The 23061-nt window shown below is 41.6% G+C and overlaps 1 protein-coding gene across 1 annotated transcript in view; it reads left to right on the top strand.

Annotated features, from left to right (window-relative positions):
• The window catches only part of FRY (FRY microtubule binding protein), a 250254-nt gene that overhangs the window by 34785 nt on the left and 192408 nt on the right, over window positions 1–23061 (top strand). The window contains exon 2 of the mRNA XM_061434828.1: window positions 15864–16063. Coding sequence (XP_061290812.1) covers window positions 15864–16063 — 200 coding nt within the window. The remainder of the gene's footprint in view (window positions 1–15863; window positions 16064–23061) is intronic.

Raw genomic sequence — 23061 nt, 5'->3', positions numbered from 1 at the left:
TCGAGTTGGTGATACCATCCAACAATCTCATCCTCTATCGTCCCCTTCTCCTCCCACCTTCAATCTTTCCTAGCATCAGGGTCTTTTCCAATGAGTCAGTTCTTCTCATCAGGTGACCAAAGTATTGGAGCTTCAGCTTCAGCATCAGTTCGTCCAATGAATATTCAGGACTGATTTCCTTTAGGATTGACTGGTTTGATCTCCTTGCTATCCAAGAGACTCTCAAGAGTCTTCTCCAACACCACAGTACAAAAGCATCAATTCTTCAATGTTCAGCTTTCTCTATGGTCCAACTCTCATATCCATACCTGATTACTGGAAAAACCATAGCTTTGACTAGATGGACCTTTGTCAGCAAAGTAATGTCTCTGCTTTTTAATATGCTGTCTAGGTTGATCGTAGCTTTCCTTCCAAGGAGCAAGCATCTTTTAGTTTCATGGCTGCAGTCACCATCTGCAGTGATTTTGGAACCCAAGAAAATAAACTCTGTCACTGATTCCATTGTTTACCCATCTGTTTGCCATAAAGTGATGGGACCGGATGCCATGATCTTAGTTTTCTGAATGTTGAGTTTTAAGCCAACTTTTTCACTCTTCTCTTTCACTTTCATCAAGAGGCTCTTAGTTTCTCTTCTCTTTCTGCCATAAGGGCGGGGGGGATGTTATCTGCATATCTGAGGTTATTGATATTTCTCCTGGCAGTCTTGATTCCAGCTTGTGCTTCATCCAGCCGGGTGTTTCGCATGATGTACTCTGCATAGAAGTTAAATAAGCAGGGTGACAATAAACAACCTTGTCGTACTCCTTTCCTAATTTTGAACCAGTCCCTTGTTCCATGTCCAGTTCTAACTGTTGCTTCTTCACCTGCATACAGGTTTCACAGGAAGCAGGAAAGGTGGTCTGGTATCCCATCTCTTTAAGAATTTTCCACAGTTTGTTGTGATCCACAGAGTCAAAAGCTTTGGTGTAGTCAATAGAGCATAATGCATATGCAGAGCATCTGTATCATACATACATGTAGGTATAGTACTGTAAACATATGTATGTGAATGTATTTGATAGCAGAATGCATATTGTAATGTATATTGTACTGGTGTGTATATATATTACTTTATGATATAGATTATATTAGCAAAGACATACATAGGATCAGATTCCTTTTCAAGTCCCCTCACCTGCTGTCCCGCATCATGTCGTCTCCAAGGGGATCCTAGAGGGGAACAGCTAGAACTTTGGTTTGTGAGATTTGATGTCAGGAGAGGGTGGCTTCTGGCTCTGCTTTATGGTGGTCATCTCCGCATAGCCAGCCTGCCTTGTCTTCATTGTCCCTCCAGATTGGGTCCCTGTGTCATGCACCCACTAATGCAGCTGCAAACACTTCTCTTACCCTTGATTCTGGCTTTAATATGGTTCTGATAACATAGCCCAAGAAGCTGGGTATGTCCTTCCTGGTGGGCCTGAGTCTAACACCCACATAGCAGCCCACATACCACTGCTGCTCCTACAGCCTCTAGAGCCTTCTTGACCGTGACACAGCAAGAAACACATTTTGCGTTAGGCCCAGAGCACACACAGGGACCTATCTATGAACATAGACAGGGATGGGAAACAGAAGTGTCGCGAAACAGTGCTTTCCCTCACTATACAATGTGCCATCACTCTGCTGTTTTTCTCATCTGTGGTTTCCTATTCTATTTCATTGCAGGCATGCTGCTTGTGGTATCTTGTGACTGAATATACTAAATTTTAAACTTTTTCTTCTTTATTGAATTTTGAAGAGCATGTTATACATATTGGGCTTCCCTGATGGCTCAGATGGTAAAAAAAAAAAAAAAAAAATCTGCCTGCAATGCAGGAGACCAGGGTTCAATCCCTGGGTTGGGAAGATCCCTGGAGAAGGGAATGGCTACTTACTCTGTATTCTTTCCTGGAGAGTTCCGTGGACAGAGGAGCCTGGCAGGTTATAGTCCATGGGGTTGTAGAGAGTTGGATATGACTGAGTGACTAACACCTTTTTTTTTTTTTTTTTAACATATTAAGGATTCAGTGAACATTTGTTATGTAGCAAATTGATTAACTGATCTCACTCATAGTATTTTCAGACAACAATATTTCTGAAAAGACTCAAACTATATTGTAACATAGGTATGATCAAGGATGCCTGTGTAAATGACATCCCACCTACATTCACCTTTGCTGTGTGTTCTACGTGTAAATGCTCCAAGATACACACTATTCAGTCCAACACATTTAATTAATGTGAAAGGTTGTGGCTGGACTTAAAAGTCTTAGTGAATATTCTACTTATGTGATCAAACCTACATTATAGATGGTATTCAGTTTTTTATATCATTATAGCATTCCTTCATTATTGCCACTAGAAGGCAATAATGGAAACTGAACAAATGAGCCTTAGTTTTTTTCACAAAGTGTTGTATTATGAAAAATTTTCAAATACATATACAAGGAGAAAGAATATACAATATACACATACAAATGCAATATGCAGCACATCACCGTCACTCAGTTTGAGCAGTTGTCAAGCTATGGTCGTGTTTACTTCATACATACATTTAAGAGATCTTTTTCTCTTAAGTATTTTGAGTAAATTATGGATATCATTTCATTGAACTCCATGTAATCAGTATACAGTCTAGAAAATATAGATATTTTCTTACCTACCCACAATACTACTATCATTCCTAACAAAGTTAACCATGATTCTTTGTTACCTGGTATCCAAATTCAAATTCATATTCAATATGCTTTGACATTTTAAAAAAATGACTTCTAACAGTTGGTTTGCTCAAATCATGCAGCAGACCTGCATATTATGTTTGGCGGTTCTGTCTCCTAAGTCATCCTACCTACTTATGTATGTATGTGTGTGTGTATTTGGCTGTGCCAGGTCTTAGTTGGGGCATGCAAGATCTAGTTCCCTGACCAGGGATCTAACCCGGACCCCCTGCTTAGGGAGCGTGGAATTTTAGCCACTGGACTACCAGGGAAGGCCCCCATTCTACCTATTTTTATCTTTCATTGACTTAAAGAAATTAATGCACTTTTCTTATAAAATGGACCTAATTCTGGATTATTTCCTTTGTTTCCTAGGGTGACATTTAACTTGCTTCTATATCCCCATTATTTCTTATAAATGGTTGTTAGTTCTAGTGTTTTTGAAAACTGGATGCGCTTGGACATAGGGTGAGAAACATTTCCCTCTTGGCCCCACTGCCAAGGTCATTTCTGTTCTCGCACTAGGAGACTCAGAAGCCTTCTGCCATTCTCAGGAATACATAGCTGACTGTTTTCAGTGTTTGGGGTCAAGAACTTTGACCAATATCCTACCACAGGGAGGGAATTTTGAGAAAGCTGCTAGAGTCAGTATTCTAAAGAAGTATCTTAAACACCTTAATCATGATAACATCTCACCAGGAAACATATCTTCATGATTTCCTTATTTGGAAGTTGTGATGTTACAGGATTTCAGGTCATCTCTATAAAATGTGTAGGACCTTCCTTTCTGTTCTGATAGGCCTCATCCAGCTTCCCACCTTCATTATTTTTTCTCAGGGTGAGTACAGTGGTCTTTAATTTGTCCCTCAAACAGCCCCTTTGTAGCCCATCCTATATAACAATATCGATCCAACTTTTCTCCGGGAAACGTGCTAACTTCAAGTAAGATCCACATTCATTGACTTGTCATCCAAGCTCTTAATTCTGATAATAAGAACTAAAGACCAAAAAAAAAACAAACAAACAAACAAAAAAGAACTAAAGACCTACTTTTTTAAATAGGACTTACGAGTTTAAGTTTTCATATGTATGTACTTGTTGAATTATTTTGTTCACACTGAGACTACCGTGGAAGCAGATGGGTTCTGTTGTTTAATTATGTTCAGTTGTTTAATTATGCCAGGCCTTGTGCTAAGGGCTTGGGATCTTTATGGTCCAGTTCTTGAGGACTTCTCAGTGCCTTGGTGAAAATAGCCTGCACGTGTGTGCTGTGATGGGGGTGCATGGTAGGACGACAAGGGGTGGGGGGACAAAAAGAGACCCTCAGCTGATGTCTCTAGATGTCTGCCACGCTGCACCCTTGCCTCAGCTGCATCTTTCTCATCTCTGCTCGTCAGAGTCCTACCTGTCCTTTCAGCCTTGGGTCAGATGCTGTCTGTTCCACCAAGTCTGGCGAATCAGTGGCTGGGGACAGTTGATGCTTCTGTCTTCCTAGGTCTAGCCCAGAGTTTTGTGAAAGGCGCAGTCTCAGGACATGTTTTTTTAAAAACATGTTGACATGAAGGACTTCCCTGGTGGTCCAGTGGGTAAGACCCCTTGCTCCCAAAGCACAAGGCACGGTTTGGATCCCTGCTTGGGGAACAAATCCCATGTGCTATGCGGCTTGGCCTAAAATAAATAAATATTTATTTTTTAATGTTGACCTAAGTCCTGAGTTTATAGTGAAGCATAGTCAGGTTCCCTCATGTGTCCACCTGTAGCATAGGGAGTTGTCAGTCTCAGAAGGGTGGATAGGAGCCAGAGGAGCAGTGGAGGTAGCACTAGAAGGGTCAGGATTGTCTGTCAAACTTTCTTCTAGAGGAAAGACAGACCATGGAATCTCACTAATTTGTATTAAGGAAAGGCAAGTATTGATTATTAAGTTGCTGAATTGTGGAAGTTTTGAATAAGTGATGTTTTATGCATTGTCAGCCTTCTCTGATAGCTCAGTTAGTAAAGAATCTGCCTGAGATGCGGGAGACCCTGGTTCAATTCCTGGGTCGGGAAGATCCATGGGCAAAGGGATAGGCTACCCACTCCGGTATTCTTGGGCTTCCCTAGTGGCTCAGCTGGTAAAGAATCTGCCTGCAATGTGGGAGACCTGGGTTCGGTCCTTGGGCTGGGAAGATCCCCTGGAGAAGAGAATGGCTACCCACTCCAGTATTCTGGCCTGGAGAATTCCATGGACTGTATATAGTCCAGGGGGTCACAAAGAGTCGGCTCCACTTTCACTTTCACTTATGCATTGTCAGTGCATATTTTTACACAGTCATAGAATACTGGAGCTAGAAAGGACAATGAGGGCTGGCCTCTTTAGGAGGACAGGTAAGGAAAGGGAAGCCCAGGTGCTTCAGGTTCCTTCCCCTGGGTCACACAGAGCCGTGCTGGGACTCAGACCTCGGAGTCTCCATGCAGTGCTCTCTCTGTGTTTGGCTTACAAAGCATTAAGTTAGTTGGATTTCATAAAACATATCAGTTTTGCTGCAGACGAAAGGAATGAAGAACACTTCTGTCAACTGGATTCATTAGTCCTCTTTACTTTCCTCAGAGATCTGAGTGTGGTCCCCGGGCCAGCAGCATAACCTGGAAGCTGGTTAGAAATGCAGATTATCCAGCCTTACCCCAGAGCCCCTGAATCAGGAGGGGCCCACCCTTCCCGGTGAATCTGTGTACAGAGTTTCTGAGGACCGATGCATCCCATTGAAAGTCAGCAGCTCACATATGACAGCGTAAGGCCTTGTCCAATTTATCACCACTTTTGAATTAAGAAATTTCTAATTAATGAGATTTGACTGCATGAAATGAGCCAGAAGAGGAAGAAAATAGAAAGGAAGAGAAGATGTGAAGAGGAGGAAGAGGGGGAGAAAGGCCGGCAAGCACCCCCTAAAAGAGAGCAGTCAGTCTGTTGGTTCTGTCCAGGAGGAGAAGGAAGTTGAAATTCAGGATTATCCTGTCTCTAGCAGGTTACCCGATCTCCTTTCGGTGAGAAAGGACCTTGAAATGTCAGTGTAACTTCATCTTCCTTTGCTCACAGATCTCGGCAAACATTCCTTCAGGCTCTGATGACAGCACTTACACTTTGAAAATCGGGGGGAAAGTCCATGTAATTGCATCTGTGCAGATGACAGACATTTATAAAGGAGATCACTGAAGTGTTATTGTCGTTTCTCCAAGATAAAACGCTGGAAGGCAAAGGAAGAGAGAAAGAAAACAGAGCAATGACTTGATGCTTGCTCTTTATTGAACTACTTCACTCTCTCCAGGGTATTCTGTCTTTGGGAGACTAAAGACAAAACTGCATTGAAAGGCCACAGCTTGTGGTAAATACAGAGTACTGTGCCTTCAAGTTCACTTGCTTCCTCTTAGGATAACAACCAGTTACAGGTTATGTCATCAGGAAAGAAGAGTGTGTACCTTTCTGCTGCTGCTGCTGCTAAGTCGCTTCAGTCGTGTCCGACTCTGCAACCCCATAGACGGCAGCCCACCAGGCTCCCCCGTCCCTGGGATTCTCCAGGCAAGAACACTGGAGTGGGTTGCCATTTCTTTCTCCAATGCATGAAAGTGAAAAGTGAAAGTGAAGTCGCTCTGTCGTGCCCGACTCTTAGCGACCCCATGGACTGCAGCCTACCAGGCTCCTCTGTCCATGGGATTTTCCAGGCAAGAGTACTGGAATGGGGTGCCATTGCCTTCTCTGCTACCTTTCTAAGGCGCGTCATTAATCAGATTTCATGTATTTAGATGGGGCCTCAATTCTTGATTATTTTTTATGCTCCTAGCCTTTCTCGGACTCATCTAATGACTAGAAGATACATTCAAGTTCAAGAAGGCAGATAGCTTGGCAGGGGACCCATGGCTGGAGGTTGTATGAGTCTTTGGTAGAAATTAACCAACTCTATTATAGGAAGCCTCCAAATTACAACTTTTATATTTTATCTATCATCCTTTGAAGTCCCCAAACTAGCAAAGGGAAAAAACCCTGTGAGCAAAGGGACTTATCTTATTTAGTCTTCATCACAAGCAACTGGTTTGTTTTTAAAAACAAAAAAAACAGGGTGATCCAGGAAGTTCACAAGCTGTCAAGGAGACATGGGTTCAGATCTAGAGTCAACCACTCTGTGACTTTGGACAAATCACTTAACCTCTCTCAACATACACAGTCCTGGCTGTGAAAAGGAGATTGTTTGACCTTCTAGGATTATTTTTGAGGATTAAAGATATTAATTATCCTAGAGCTATCTTATGAAATTGAAACTTGAAGGAACACAATTTGAAAACTATAAAATTAAGAGCCAAATAGTGTAAGAAAAGGCAGGAATGTAGTCATCAAAAATGAAAGGAACGTTGCACATTATGAAAACTTTATGGAGATTGAGCAGAATTTAACATGTCATTGAATATATTTTTCTTCCAAGGCAAAATTTATTTCTGAGTATTTTTGCCTTGTAGTCTTTTCTTGACCTACTTTGAAATGTATAATATTATTGAGGAATCTTCCATCTCCTTAGAAATGTTTTTCTGTTGCTCAAGCTAATTGTTTTGTCTTATCCCAATATTTTCCACTTCCTAATAATGTTCATCAGAGGAAAATAATTCATCCAATCATACTTGGAGGTTTTTTTTTTTTTCTTTTCATCCTAATTTGCTTTCCATGACCTTGAGGGTTTCTGGTCATTTTGAGTATTTGCAGTCCTTTTAAAATGCCATTTCTTAAGCACCCTCATAAATTCATTAGTGGACAATTTATTATTGTTCTATACACAGTGTGACATGTTCTCACAGTAGCTGCGTCATCCTTGGTTTGTTATGTTTTATGAAATGTTCCTGTAATCCCAGTAAACAAAATAAGTCTTACAGGAAAGGATGGACTAGGGGGGAAAGTGTGGCCCTAAAGAAGGACCCAGCTTTTGTTTATGAAAGAGGTTTGCCCTCCAAACCTACGAAGTGAACAAGGCACTGAGAATCAGCAGAAAGAATAACTTGCGTCCAACTGCAGAGAAATCTGATCAGTTTACTTCTGTGTTGAAAGGTAGGGTTACACAGATCTCTGGAAAGTAAAGTTGTATAAGTGGATCTCCCTTTCTGGGAGGGGTACCTCTTTAAACAGTTATTACCTACCGTCTCAGGATATTTAAAAAAAAGAAAAGAAAAGTCATTTTTTATTTCAAATGTGCAGAGTGTGATTCCAATAACAGAAACATCAGAAGAAGCATTGAGTGTTTTGAAAAGCTGGTTCCTTGTTGTCTGTCTTTGTGAGCTGCCGAGAGCCAGCAGAGATGGCCCCTTTGTGTGTCCTGTACTTGCGAAGGAGGTAAAGAAGCAGGGTGTGCCATCATCATTTTGATTCAAGCCATTACAGGCTGGTTAAAACTCTCATTTTCAATCAAACTGACAGAGATACAGGCAGGCCATAGGGATGGATCAGGAAAGCAGACCTTGCCACCCCACAGCCAAGCACTCTAGGTTTCCTTGCACCCCATGACTACACGGGGCTTTCATCTCTCCACAGCAGTTCCAGACTAGAACATCTGAGTGCCTTTGGTTCCTCTGTTCCCTCACTCAATTTAATTTTCCCTTTGTTCTTTTAGAATGTATTGCAATCTAACACATTGTGTGTGCCTGTGTTTGTTGTTGTTGTTTAGTCGCTCAGTTGTGTCCGGCCCTTTGTGACCCCATGGACTGCAGCACACCAGGCTTCCCTGTCCTTCACCGACTCCCAGAGCTTGCTCAGACTCATGTCTGTTAAGTTGGTGGTGCCATCCAACCATCTCATCTTCTGTCATCCCCTTCTCTTCCTGCCTTCAATCTTTCCCAGCATCAGGGTCTTTTCCAAAGAGTCAGCTTTTTGCATTGGGTGGCCAAAGTACTGGAGCTTCAGCTTTAGCATCAGTACACATGTGAAACTGCTGATTATATGATCCTGTCTCAGTAATCTGTAAACTCCATGAGGGCAGGACCCATCTGTTTTGTTCACAGCTATCTTCCCAGTGCCTGGAACAGAGCTCAAAACCTCAGCCCTCATTCATTAAATATTAATCAAAGTGAATGGCTGAATGAATGAATAGATGGATGGATGAATGGTAGGCTGTAATGAGCAATGGTCTTGCTGCTGCTGCTGTTGCTGCTAAGTCGCTTCAGTTGTGTCCAACTCTGTGCGACCCCATAGACGGCAGCCCACCAGGCTCCTCCATCCCTGGGATTCTCCAGGCAAGAACACTGGAATGGGTTGCCATTTCCTTCTCCAATGCATGAAAGTGAAAAGTGAAAGTGAAGTTACTCAGTTGTGTCCAACTCTTTGCAACCCCATGGACTGCAGTCTACCAGGCTCTTCCGTCCATGGGAGTTTCCAGGCAAGAGTACTGGAGTGGGTTGCCATTGCCTTCTCCAGAGCAATGGTCTTAACATCTCTTAAAATCTAACTGAGAAAACCAGTTGCTTTCCTATAGCATAGATTGCCGCTTCTTGCCTCTGGGGCATTTACGTGAGGAAACTCATTATAGCCTTTCCTTTCCTTTACTGTCATGATAAAAATGTAGCTGAACTATGAGTTGTGGGGGCGTTTGTACGGGTGTTGCCATTTGCAGTTTTATAATTCCTGGAAATGTTGGTAACTTGGGGAAATTGTACTGAAGACATTAGCCAGCTAAGAGCAGTCAAACTAAAAATTAAGGTATTAGTCAATGAAATTGGAGAGAAAAACAGTCCCATTCAAAAGATCATCACTTGTAGCTGGAAATAGATCTAATAAAGAGGTAACAAGTGGGCCACGAAGGCCTAAAACATGTTTTACAGAGTAGGGAGTGGACCCTGCTCAGTGTAAGAAATAGACACCCAGTGAAATGGGGAGAGACACCTCCTGAAACCATCCAGCAGAACCAAACTGAAATGGAATTTAGAATAAATATAATAAAATACCACCCACAAAACCCATTTAAGACAGAAGAATTAGAATGTGTTTAATCTGAGATTAAAATGTAAATGAAAAAATATAAAGAGAAAGCAGATTTCAGAAAGATTCAATAATTTAGAGACCTGATTAATATCTGAAAGTCATGCCCTTTTTCTCAACCCCACCTCAACTCCCCACCCCAACTGGGTGGACTGTGGGGCAGAGCCCAGACCCAGCCAGAGGAGGAGAGGGTAGTAACCAGACCCTGAAATGAGGATGGGCTTGCTTGCCTGGCTGGATAGAAAGCAGTGGAGAGGAATAGACTCAGACTGTAGGGTTGTCCTTCAATATCCCACAGAAGACTGGTGCCAGGAGCCCTGCAGATTCCAAAATCCATGGATTCTCAGGTCCCTTATATAAAATGGCGTAGTATTTACATCTAACCTACACACTTCCTCCCACATACTTGAAACCATCTCTCAATTATTAAGACCAAATACAACGCAAATGCTATATAAGTAGTTGTAAATACAGTCAGTGTAAATACTGTGTAAATAGTTGCCAGCCCATGGCAAATTCAAGTTTTCCTGGAACTCTTTGTTTTTTTTTTTTTAATATTTGCCTTTCAGGGTTGGTGGAATCCACAGATGTGGAGCCAGGAGGCAGACTGTAACTGCCTGAGTTTGCAGAGCTGGAGGATGGGGCCCAAATGTGGCTGTTACTGAACTGGTGGTTGGTTTATATGTTTCAATGAAAAATCCTTTAAAAATCAGACCTATGAAAAAATAGATTTAATTCTCAACAGCACATTTACCCCTTAATACACCAAAACCTCTTTCTAGTTTTTTTTCCCTTTTAACATGGAAAACTTTTGGAAATTTATATCATTCTTCTTTCCCACCTTCTCAAATACAGGACTAGAAGTTTAACTTATTTTAACCTTTCCAAGGGACTCTGGGTCATCACCACAAACATTAATTGTGACAGACTGCAGGATGGTGATATCCTTGCCACCAAGCCTGTGGGAATGTTGTATTCTGTGTCCCTGTACCAAACAGCGTCCAGCAATTGCATTTTTTTCTTAATTGGAGGATAATTGCTTTACAATGTTGTGTTTGTTTCTGCTGTACAACGTGAACCAGCTGTGAAAGTGAAAGTCGTCACTCAGTCATGTCTGACTCTGCGACCCCCATGGACTATGCAGTTCTTGCAGTTCTCCAGGCCAGACTACCAGAATGGGTAGCCTTTCCCTTCTCCCAGGGATCTTCCCAACCCAGGGATCGAACCCAGGTCTCCCACATTGAGGGCAGATTCTTTACCAGCTGAGCCACGAGGGAAGCCCATGAAGCAGCTGTCTGTATACATATATCCCCTCCCTCTTGCACCCCACTTCCACCCCACCCCGTCTCACCTCTCTAGGTCTTCACAGAGCTCTGAGCTGAGCTCCCTGTGCCTTATAGCAGGTTGCCACTGGCTGTCTCTTTTCCACATGGTAGTGTATATTTGTCAGTGCCGCTCTCAGTTTGTCCCGCCCTCTCCTCCCCGCACTGTGTCCAAAAGTCCATTTTCTTCATCTGCATCTCTCTTCCTGCCCTGCATACAGGTTCACCAGTACCAGTTTTCTAGATTGCATATATATGTGCAGGCAGCTGCATTTTTAAGTTCTGGTGGCTTTTGAGAGTTTTGCCTTCTTTTTCTTTTTTTGTTAGTGTTTCTACCTGTAGATTTTGTACCTTTCCCTTGTACTTTCTGTTTCCAGACTATTGTGAACTTAGAAACTAGACCATTGATTTTAATTGTGTGTAGATTAAGATCAAGTCAGTGCTGAGGGAGATTGTAATGATTTTTTCCCAATGGTCCTGGTTTCATGTTTAGTATGAACTGTGTAACTCAGTTTTGACTGTCAGGAACATGTAGTTTCTGCTTCTCAACTGTGTCGTTACCAAATAACTGAGTCGCGCCCTGAAAATTATCTTAACAAAAAACTAGATTTATTTATGAATTAATTATGGTAGGATGAAGAGTAAAAAGGGCTTCCTGGTGGCTCAGCGGTGGAGAATTTGCCTGCAGTGCAGGTTCAATCCCTGGGTCAGGAAGATCCCCTGGAGGAGGGCACAGCAACCCACTTCCCTGAAGAATCCCATTTACAGAGGAGCCTGGCTGGCTACAGTCCGTAGGGTTGCAAAAGAATCAGACACGAGTGAGTGACTGAGTATGCTCTGGGAGGGGTTACTAAAAGGTGTGCGTGGATCGAGATCAAGGACACCTACGCCTACCTCAGTGCCTCTCCCTGCATCTCCGTCTGCCCAGCTGATCTGTTTGCGGCCAGAACAATGGGCGCCTCTCCTTGAATCACTTTCAGCTCTGGCACAGGGCATTGCTGAGCTAGGATAGTTCCAGCCTGCTAAGGCTGTACACAGACTTTTGTAGTCACAGGATGTCTGGCTTTGAAGGACAGGCGGATACTGTTTTTTATGATAGCAGTGAATTGGTTCTTTGGCCTTTTTTAAATGCACAAGTTGTCTGGGAGACATTCTGGTATCTGCATTTCAGCCCTTCTGGTTCAAAATGCAGCTTTGCAGGAGGACTGCCAGAGGTCACTGTTAAGAAAATCCTCTCATTATAGTCAGGACTCTCAGGCCCCTAGAGTCTTATAATGATGGATCTGGTCTTGCAGTTGCATATCCCATCAAGCTTATTATTGCTGTCTTCTAGAAAAAGGTTAAGTTCTGTGGACAACTAAAGGGAATAAAAAGTCCTCCACTTTGAGTCTTTCAGTTTCTATTTCAGTCTCAGTCCTATGGCACAGTGCCACTGATACTTTAAAACAGGGGTCCCCAACCTCTGGGACCCAATGCCTGATGATCTGAGGTGGAGCTGATGTAATGGTAAGAGAAACAAAGTGCACAATAAATGTAATGCATTTGAATCATCCCAGAACCACCCCCTCATCCCCCCATGGTCCGTGGTAAAATTTGTCTTCCACCAAACCGGGCCCTGGTGCCAGAAAGGTTGGGGACCACTGCGTTAGAATGAAATCTCTTGGAGACTCCTTGTCCTTCTGTGCTTTGGGCCTGGGAGTCCTCCTACTTCCACCAAGTTCTTCTACTCGGAGTAGGAGGTAACACAGTAGAGGAATAGCCAGGCCTTCATTTGTATCTCTTGATCTTTGAATATGCTCTTTAGAATTAACAGCACCTTCTAATGATCTGCTAGCAGGGCCATTTGATAATGACTCTTCATTGCAAATACTTCACACTATTCCTTTAAAGACTCTGGCCCCTGATTCTTCTCATAGAGTTCCCTCCTTGTGAATCACTTCAAGACATACAGAAATAAAGTACGGTGTCATTTGAGTTATTTAAGGAGATTTATTAAGTATTATCTGTGGAAAGAACTCTGTTAGATCTGGGAGGCTACAGCCCTGTTAGGAGTATATGGTTTGGTTACAGAGCCAACCCTCAGCAAAACCATGTGACCAATTGGTAATGCTTTCACTTGTCAACTATCTCTAAAACCTTCCTTAACTCATGTGGGAATGTCCAAGGGCCAGAGAGCGAGAGTTAAATGTTTAAACCTTGTTATACACACACTGAGGACTGGCCTGGTGGAACAAGTTTTATGGAGATGCAAGTAGGTGTGGTTCTGAAAGGCCAGGAGGATGAGATGAGCAGGGAAAAACAGAAAGCAGCAGCCGGAGGGAAAGCGGGAAGGCACAGCTGAGAACGGGGTGCTCCTGGGCCAGCCGGGGCATCCCCAAGCCTTGGGACAGCCAGAACTGCGGCCTACCTTTGAGGCTTACTGATGAGAATTGAGGGCCGATGAAAATGTTGAGTGCAGTAAGTCAGAAAGGAACAAACAAATGTCACACATTGATGCATATATATGGAATCTAGGAGGATGGTACTGATGAGCCTGTTTGCAGGGCAGCAGTGGAGCTGCAGACACAGAACAGATGTGTGGACACAGAGCGGGAAGGAGAGGGCGGGGCGAATTGAGAGAATAGCCTGGAAACATGTACATTACCATATGTAAAATAGATAGCCAGTGGGAATTTGCTGTGTGACCACAGGGAGCTTGAACCTGTGCTCTGTGACAACCTAGAGGAGTGGGAGCTGGGAAGAAGGTTCAGAGGGAGGGGACCTATGTATAACTATGGCTGCTTCATGTCGCTATGTGGCAGAAACCAACACAGTATTGCAAAGCAGTTATCCTCCAATAAAAATAAATAAATATTTTTTAAAATGTGTTACAGTTAAGCTGAAGGGAGATGGGTTTGGTATGTGAAATGAGTGAAATTAACCTGCAATGGGGTTGCTGTAATAATCTAACTGTAGGTTTCCAAGGGCCTAGACTAGGATGGAGCTTGTGAGAATGGAGAGAGAATGGAATCGTATACAACAGTTTTATTTTTATAACTTGAGAGGCCATATTCTTAAAGTTTAATGGAGGTTGAGATATGTGAAGATCTTCCAGATGTAAGGGAGCCTCCAGCTGTATGGGAGATTACATGCATTATAGAGGAAGAGACATTAGAAAAGATGACAGAATCTGCATGACGTGAAAACATGTTGGTAATTCCATGAAATTAGTAAAAATTTTTGCCTGGCTTCCTGAATTTGGCTTGAGTTAAAAAAAAGATAGGGCTTCCCTTGTGGCTCAACTGGTAAAGAACCCGCCGGCAATGTGGGAGACCTGGGTTCGATCCCTGGGTTGGGAAGATCCCCTGGAGAAGGGAAAGGCCACCAACGCTAGTATCCTGGCCTGGAGAATTGCATGGACTGCATAGTCCATGGGGTTGCAAAGAGTCGGACTCAACTGAGTGACTTTCACAAAAAGAAGATAAGAGAGGCCTTGAATTTATTTGTAGTGTTGAGAAGCATGTTTCAGGTTTCATGGAGAACTTTTTCCCTCCCTTATTATCAATGGCATCCCACCATTCTCTTAAGAGCCAAACCAGTGTCCAAACTGGAATCAGCTTTTCTTTCTTTACTCCCTTCATTAATCTCTGTATCCAGTCACCCCAAACTATGAAGTCTTCCCTTTTAAATGTTTACTTTATCATCATCCTGTCCTCAGCATTCCTAATGCCTTCCTCCTAAGCCCACCTACTCTCATATTTCTTTCCTTGAATATTGATAACTGAGCATTTTATAGGTACTTAGGTGGAAGGGGCTATTAGTGCGTGTTAGAATTGAACAAAGGATAGTCCGAAGTAGCATGCTAAAGTCGCTTTAGTAATGTCCGACTCTTTCTGACCCTATGAACCAAGCCCACCGGGCCCCTCTGTCCATGGGATTTTCCAGGCAAGTATACTGGAGTGCGTTGCCATTTCCTACTCCAGGGAGATCCTCCCAACCCGGGGATCGAACCTGTGTATCTTGTGCCCTGCATTGGCAGGAGGATTCTTTACCATTAGTGCCACCTGGGAAGCCCCACTTAAAAGTGGAGAGGCATAAAATTTTCATTTGTGAATAGATTTTTTTCTTAGACTAATTAAAACAGTGGTCCAGCTGTTGCATCCTTAAGGAGGCCACTCACTGGCAACTCTGATAATGGGCCTCTGTTCAAAATCTCAGCCAAGCAGGTAATCTGTGAATTTTAAAAGGGATGAGGAGGGACATCCCAACTTGAACCAAAGGATGGTGAGAGGGAGAAGCCACACCTTGGATGGCATAGAGGGGGCACTCCTGAGCCTTTTATCTTTCAAGAGGGACAACCCCTTTGGGAACAAGAGCTAGCGGGGCTTCTGAAAATTGACTCTTGGAAACTTCCAGAAGGGATGACCTCAGCGTCTTTTCTGTTATTAGCATGAAGCACAGAAGACAGCTCCTGGTCATTAGGAAAACCAGGTTAAGAAAATCACTTGTTTTCCACTGTGTGTTTCCTTAGACCATTTTTCTGGAATACAAAAAAGAAGCTAAAAACATCCTAAATGTTTTAGGATTTATCAGCTGTATTATGTACTTGCAACACTATTTACCTGAGTACAGTAACCAGTAGTATTTTGATGTATTCAAGTATGACATAATGCACACGTGTGTAATCAAAATAATTAAATTGTGACACTGTAAGGCCAGGTTATAATATTGCATACAGCATTCTTCATGTGATTCATATCTTTATATTTATGGCTTAACACTGCCAATCTGAATATCGATGATTTATTTTCAGCCGATCAGAATATCCATTCTATTTTTCAGCTTCTCCAGTTGGCAACGGTTATATCAAGCCTCCAGTTCCACCTGTGTCTGGCACACAGAAGGAGAAAGGGCCCCCAACCATGTTACCCATCAGTGTGGACCCAGACAGCAAACCCGGAGAGTATGTCCTCAAGAGTTTATTTGTCAACTTCACCACTCAGGCTGAGCGCAAGATTCGCATCATTATGGCAGAACCCCTGGTGAGTACACACAGAAGACTTGTGTCCTTTTCAGTCCTTTTTGATGTCGAATATAGATTTTACAGCTCTAAGAAGGGATGAAGGATGGATGTTTTTTGACATCGTGTGTGTGTGTGTGTGTGTGTGTACTCAGTCATATTTGACTCTTTGCAACCCCATGGACTGTAACCCACCAGGTTCCTCTGGTCCATGGGATTTTTCAGTCAAGAATGTTGGAGCGGGTTACCATTTCCTCTGCCAGGGGTTCTTCCTGACCCGGGGATCGAACCTGTGTCTCCTGTATCAGTAGATGGATTCTTTAACCACTGCCACCTGGGAAGTCCTTTTTGATACCATAGGTAATTTTTCAGTCAGTTCACTTCAGTTCAGTTGGTAAGTCATATCCGACTATTTGCGACCCTATGGACTACAGCATACCAGGCCTCTGTGTCCATTGCCAACTCCCAGAGTTTGCTCAAGCTCATGTCCATTGTGTCAGTGATGCCATCCAACCATCTCATCCTCTGTCATCCCCTTCTCCTCCTGCATTCAATCTTTCCCAGCATCAGGGTCTTTTCCAGTGAGTCAGTTCTTCACATCAGATGGCCAAAGTATTAGAGTTTCGGCTTCAGCATCAGTCCTTCCAATGAATATTCAGGGCTGATCTCCTTTAGGATGGACTGGTTGGATCTCCTTGCAGTCCAAGGGACTCTCAAGAGTCTTCTCCAACACCACAGTTCAAAAGCATCAATTCTTCAGTGCTCAGCTTTCTTTATAGTCCAACTCTCATATTCATACATGACTATTGGAAAAACCATAGCTTTGACTAGATGGACCTTTGTTGACAAAGTAATGTCTCTGCTTTTTAATATGTTGTCTAGGTTGGTCATAACTTTTCTTCTAAGGAGCAAGAGTCTTACTTTCATGGCTGCAGTCACTATCTGCAGTGACTTTGGAGCCCCCCAAAATAAAGTCTGTCACTGTTTCCACTGTTTCCCCATTTATTTGCTAGATAGATGGGACCGGATGCCATGATCTTAGGTTTTTGAATGTTGAGCTTTAAGCCCACTTTTTCACTCTCCTCTTTCACTTTCATCAGGAGGCTCTTTAGTTTCTCTTTGCTTTCTTCCATAAGGGTGGTGTCATCTGCATATCTGAGGTTATTGATATTTCTCCTGGAAATCCTGATTCTAGCTTGTGCTTCATACAGCCCAGCGTTTCTCATGATATACTCTGCATATAAGTTAAATAAGCAGGGTGACAATATATAGCCCTGATGTACTCCTTTCCCAATTTGGAACCAGTCTGTTGTTTCATGTCCAGTTTTAACTGTTGCTTCCTGACCTGCATACAGACTTCTCAAGAGGCAGGCCGGATGGTCTGGTATCCCCATTTCTTTAAGAATTTTCCAGAGTTTGTTGTGGTCCACACAGTCAAAGGCTTTGGCATAGTCAATAAAGCGGAACTCTCTTGCTTTTTTGATGATCCGGTGGATGCTGGCAATTTGATCTCTGGTTCCTCGCCTTTTCTAAATCCAGCTCTAACATCTGGAAGTTCATGGTTCATGTACTGTTGAAGCCTGGCTTGGACAATTTTGAGCATTACTTTACTAGCGTGTGAGATCAGTGCAATTGTGAGTTAGTCTGAGCATTCTTTGGCATTGCCTTTCTTTGGGATTGGAATGAAAACTGACCTTTTCTAGTCCAGTTGGCCACTGCTGAGTTTGCCAAATTTGCTGGCATGTTAAGTGCAGCACTTGCACAGCATCATCTTTTAGGATTTGAAATAGCTCCAACTGGAATTCCATCACCTCCACTAGCTTTGTTCGTAGTGATGCTTTCTAAGGCCCGCTTGACTTCATATTCCAGGATGTCTGGCTCTAGGTTAGTGATCACACCATCGTGATTATCTGGGTCGTGAAGATCTTTTTTGTACAGTTCTTCTGCGTATTCTTGCCACCTCTTCTTAATATCTTCTATTTCTGTTAGGTCCATACCATTTCTTGTGCCCATCTTTGTATGAAATATTCCCTTGGTATCTCTGATTTTCTTGAAGAGATCTCTAGACTTTCCCATTCTATTTTTTTCCTCTATTTCTTTGCATTGATCACTAAGGAAGGCTTTCTTATCTCTCCTTGCTATTCTTTGGAACTCTGCATTCAAATGGGTATCTTTCCTTTTCTCCTTTGCCTTTCGCTTCTCTTCTATTCATAGCTATTTGTAAGGCCTTGTCAGACAACCATTTTGCCTTTTTGCATTTCTTTTCCTTGGGGATGGTCTTGATATCTGCCTGCTGTACAATGTCATGAACCTCCATCCATAGTTTTAAAAGATAATATTTACGTTTCCTGATTTAAGATAATTGAGGCTCAAGGACCTTAAAATAATTAGGAGATAGAACTCAGCAGCGTACTTCACCACTGGGTTTAGGACAGATAAGCTTAATTTGACATTAAGAAGTATTAAAATTGTAGAAAAATTGTGTTCATAGTCTCTGCTGTGTCTGTGTACTTTAGTCAAAATCTTTTGTCCTATCTTTAAAGTAAAAGACAAAAAAAAAAAAAAAAATCATCATCCTTCAAGGGGTTGCCAGAGCTCCTAGTCTGAGAACAAATAGACAGATGGTCTCTGTGACATATTATCCAAGGAAGTTTTTTGATTCATTCATAAGTACCATTCTGTTACCTGAAAATTGGAAGACAGGAAATTGTTGATTAAATTGATTAATGCCCTTCAAGTCAGTAGTCCGTATCTTCTTTGCAAATGATTCTGCTGCAAAATAAGGCTTGTGCTTCAGGCTTATGTTAATTACTTTAACAAGAGCTCTAAAGACAGAGTGCTAAATCTCAAAAGGATAGTGGAAAGGAAAAAAGTCCAATTGGAATATTCAGATTACTTGTCTCCTGACCTTGGCGGGCCACTCACAATAAGAGAAAGGAAAGGAATTCAGAATGACGCCGCTCTTTCTGTGAAGCTTGGCTTTGTACCTCCTGTGAAAAGATTGGGACAGGAGAAGAGGTCTGAGGTTGGCTTGAAGGCATCATAGCTTAAAATAATTAAATATAATATTGAGCCCATAGCCTGTGCGTGCTCAGCCACTTCAGTTATGTCCAACTCTTTGCAACCCTATGGACTGTAGGAGCCCATAGCCTAAGTCTCTTGAAAAACTTATGATACTCAGCATCATCTTTTCAAAATGATCTTCATGAGGGACTTCCCTGGCAGTCCAGTGGTGAAGACTCTGAGCTTCCAATGCAGGGAGTGTGGGTTCAATCCCTGGTCAGGAAACTTAGATCATACATGCCATGTGAGGCAGCCAAAAAAAACACAAAAACTCTTACCAATAATAATAATAATAATAACCTTTATAAGAATCACAATTTAACATTTGGAAATCAAAATTCAAGGATATTTAAATGCTTTGAATATTTGTAACCCAAAAGTTACAAACTTTGCCTTTAAACGTTTTTATTAGATCAATGAATTCTAACTTCCTATTAAGGAAAATGTTTTCTTGGCTTTACAGTTTAAATCATTTATAATAAACCTTAGTACTCTAGCTTTTCCCCATTCACCCATGTGTTTGTGTTTCTAGTGCTTTTACTACTAATAATAGCTAATATTTCTGGAGTGCTTAACTGTGTGCCAAGCACCGTGCTTAATGTATTATATATCCTTTAATCTTCACAATGACCCTAGGTAGAGAGTATTTGTGTACCTGTTTACAGATGGGGAAAGCTGGCACAGAGAGGCAAAAGTGATCATCCAAGGTCACACAGTTTTTATTTGAATTCAAGCTGGGTCTCTCCAGAGCCTACCTCAGAACCATTCTACACTCTGCCAGTCTTTGCATGGGCATCTTCATAGGAAGATACTTTCTATGGTATCTTTACTTAAGAGACTTAAGTAAAGTATTACTGAAAGCAACAGAGGGCTTTCCTGTAAATGGGGTCCAAAGAATCACGTACCTTCATTCCCATTGCTCAAAACAGTGCTGATCCCTGGAAGCCTCTGAGCTCCTTGGGAGGTGTGGGGGGAGCCAGGCCACCTCCCCAAGATGGAGGGTAGGGAGCTACCTGGGTTCCAAAGATCCTGGGAGAGTTTAAGAAGAAGAAAGAGGAAAGGCACAAGGAAGAATCCTTTCACTCATTGACAGAGGAAACGTGCCAAAACACATCAGGGCTCTCTGAAATTGTGTATCATGGTAGATTTTTTCCAAGAAACTAGTAAGTTACACCTTCCCAAGTGGCGCTAGTGGTAAAGAACCTGCCTGCCAATGCAGGAGACATAAGAGACATGGGTTCGATCCCTGGTTTGGAAAGATCCCATGGAGGAGGAAATGGCAACCCACTCCAGTATTCTTGCTTGAAGAATCCCATGGCCAGGGGAGGCTGGCGGGTACAGTCCATGGGGTCGCAAAGAGCCAAACATGACTGAAACGACTTAGCGTGAGGTGAATAGAGGTACTTAGAAGGCTGGATTGTGAACATCCCTGTTTCTAAAATAATAGTTTAGGTGCTGTTGTTTAAGGATTCAGGAAGTGAATTAGATTGGGTTTAACTTCTTCGTCTTTAGTTTACTTCGTTTGGAATGTGTTTGCATAACATTTTTCTTCTTGGAGTAAACATTATGTCTGAGAAACTAACATGTTCCACAGTGTGCTTTTAATTAGAGGTAGACATTTCTGTTCCTTTCTCTGAGACAATTTAAAGGGCCCCAAACAAGAAAAATGAAAAAAAAGTGTAAGCTGTCTTCATCAGCAAATCTTCACTGTGTGCCCAGGGTGAGAGAGTTTACTAGATGCTGATGGCCAAGTAGATGGACATTGTGTTTTTAGCTAAAGAAATGTATTCAATCAATTTTCAGTATTGTTGCTTTTTATAAAATGAGACTAATCCTCTTGTATTTTTTGGCAGAGGTATAAGCTTCTGTGCCATTTCCTTCTCTTGTCTGTTGAAAAGTGCTTAGTAATTTTTGCCCTTGAATTTGTTTACTTATTGGACAATAAATGTGAGTAGATGCTGTGGTTTGTTACCTGAGTCTAATTTAAATGTGTGTTTGGCATTTTGTTCTAGAGCCCTAGTAAGAAGAGGTGTTATTTTTGATATATGTGTAATATGTTTAAAGTCAATTCTGAATAAATGTCCCCTAGTATTTCTCTTACAGAAGTTGACTTTATTTAGAAAGATGTTGGATCCTTTAAAGTTTGGATTCATGTGGATTTGTATCATATCACAAAGTTGTATTGTCTTATCTCTAATATAATTAAAACTTGTATGGGAGTAGCAAAGGTAATTTTTAAAAACTTGGAAGTATTGATTTATTGTTTATGGGGCTACTCAGGAATCTGTATTTGTTTTCTTTTTAAAAGACTGAAACCTTCAGAATTCCACATCAGTTAGGCTGCATGAGATCAGTTATTTACAATGTTAAATTAAAATTGTACTTATGAATTACTGATGTCCAGATAGCTAACTTAAATGGGGGGGAAAGGACAGGAAACAAAGATGTTCCATGAAGATAAAATATTAGATTTTTTTTCTTGTTAAAGATGTTTCACCAGTTTAGCAATATTGTTCTTCATACCTAAAAGATGCTCAGGTCATATTCATTAATATTTATGGATAAGTCAATAATTTTACTCAATTTCTGTTGCTTTATGAGGTCATTTGATAGCATTTGCTCCTGGCTGGTCTTACTATTATTTCACTTTTCCCAAGCAGTGTTTTAAACAAGGTCAGTTGGGTCATCTGTAATTTTTTATACTTTTATCTCAAAACAGAGAAAGTACAGAAAACAGCAAGTAGCAGCTGCTGTCCCTCTTGCCTCCTGCTCTTTTCCTCTGGTTTCAAATTTATTTTTCCCAAAGTGTATCTTTTTATAGTTCTTTAAGGTATAATCAGTGGCGGGTAAACCACTTGGTTTAGTTTATCTCAGACGCTTGGATTTTCCCCTGAATGAGCAGTGATATTTCAGCTGAGAATAGAATTCTAGTTTCACATTTATCCTCCTTCCAGACTTTTGCCAATAAGTTTCACCATGTTGCCTCTAGCACTGCTGTTGAACAGTCTGGTTGACTTGCTATTTGTTTGTGGATTATTTACTTTTTTCTCTGTCTGCTTTTATGTTTTTGTGTTTTTTTTGCTTTGTCTATAGCTTTCTGCAGCTTCACTACACTCTGTGTTGAGATGTGGATTTATTTCTATTTTCCTGTTTGAGACTTTATGCTTCTTAAATTGAAGGCTCATGTTTTTCATCAGTTTTGGAAAATTCTTAGCCATTAATTATTTGAAGATTACCACTTCTCCACTTTTCCTCTTTTTTTCTGGCATTCATATTAGATACACATTGCTCTATTACCTGTCTTTTTACCCTTCTTTAATTATTTCTACCCCTCTATCTTGCTGCTGTATTCTGAGTCAATTCCTCAGGTCTAATCTTCAATTTATTAATCCTCTCTCAGGCTATAGGACTTCCCTGGTGGCTCAGTGGTAAAGAATCCACCTTTCAATGCAGGAGACACAGGTTCAATCCCTGGGTTGAGAAGATACTCTGGAGAAGGAAATGGTAATCCACTCCAATATTCTTGCTTGAGAAATTTCATGGACAGAGGAGCCTGATGGGCTATAGTCCATAGGGTCACCAAAGAGTCAGACATGGCTTAGCAGCTAAACCATGACAACTCTTGGGCAGTGTCTAATCTGTTGTATAACGTGTCCAATGAGAGTTATAACTTTAGTGATATAATGTTTTATTTCTAGAAGTATGTTTTAAAATCTATTTAGGTGAGGACTTTTTTTAATTTGAGGGGTACCTTATGTTTAGAACTTCTGTTGTGTCTTTGATCACCTTAAACATACATTTTTGTTTGTGTCCTCTCTTAGGTTAGCCCCAGAATCTTCACTGTCTTGGGCCAAATATTATATTAATTTCTTGGTTTGGGAATTTCTGCACCTGGAAGGTGATACAAATATAAGCTCCAAACTCTTTTAAGACTGTGGTTTAAAATTCTTGGGGAGG

Source organism: Bos javanicus, chromosome 12 (genome assembly GCF_032452875.1).
Source record: "Bos javanicus breed banteng chromosome 12, ARS-OSU_banteng_1.0, whole genome shotgun sequence".
NCBI lineage: Eukaryota > Metazoa > Chordata > Mammalia > Artiodactyla > Bovidae > Bos > Bos javanicus.
Note: the sequence above shows the minus strand (reverse complement) of the source record. Positions and strands in the feature narration are given on the sequence as shown.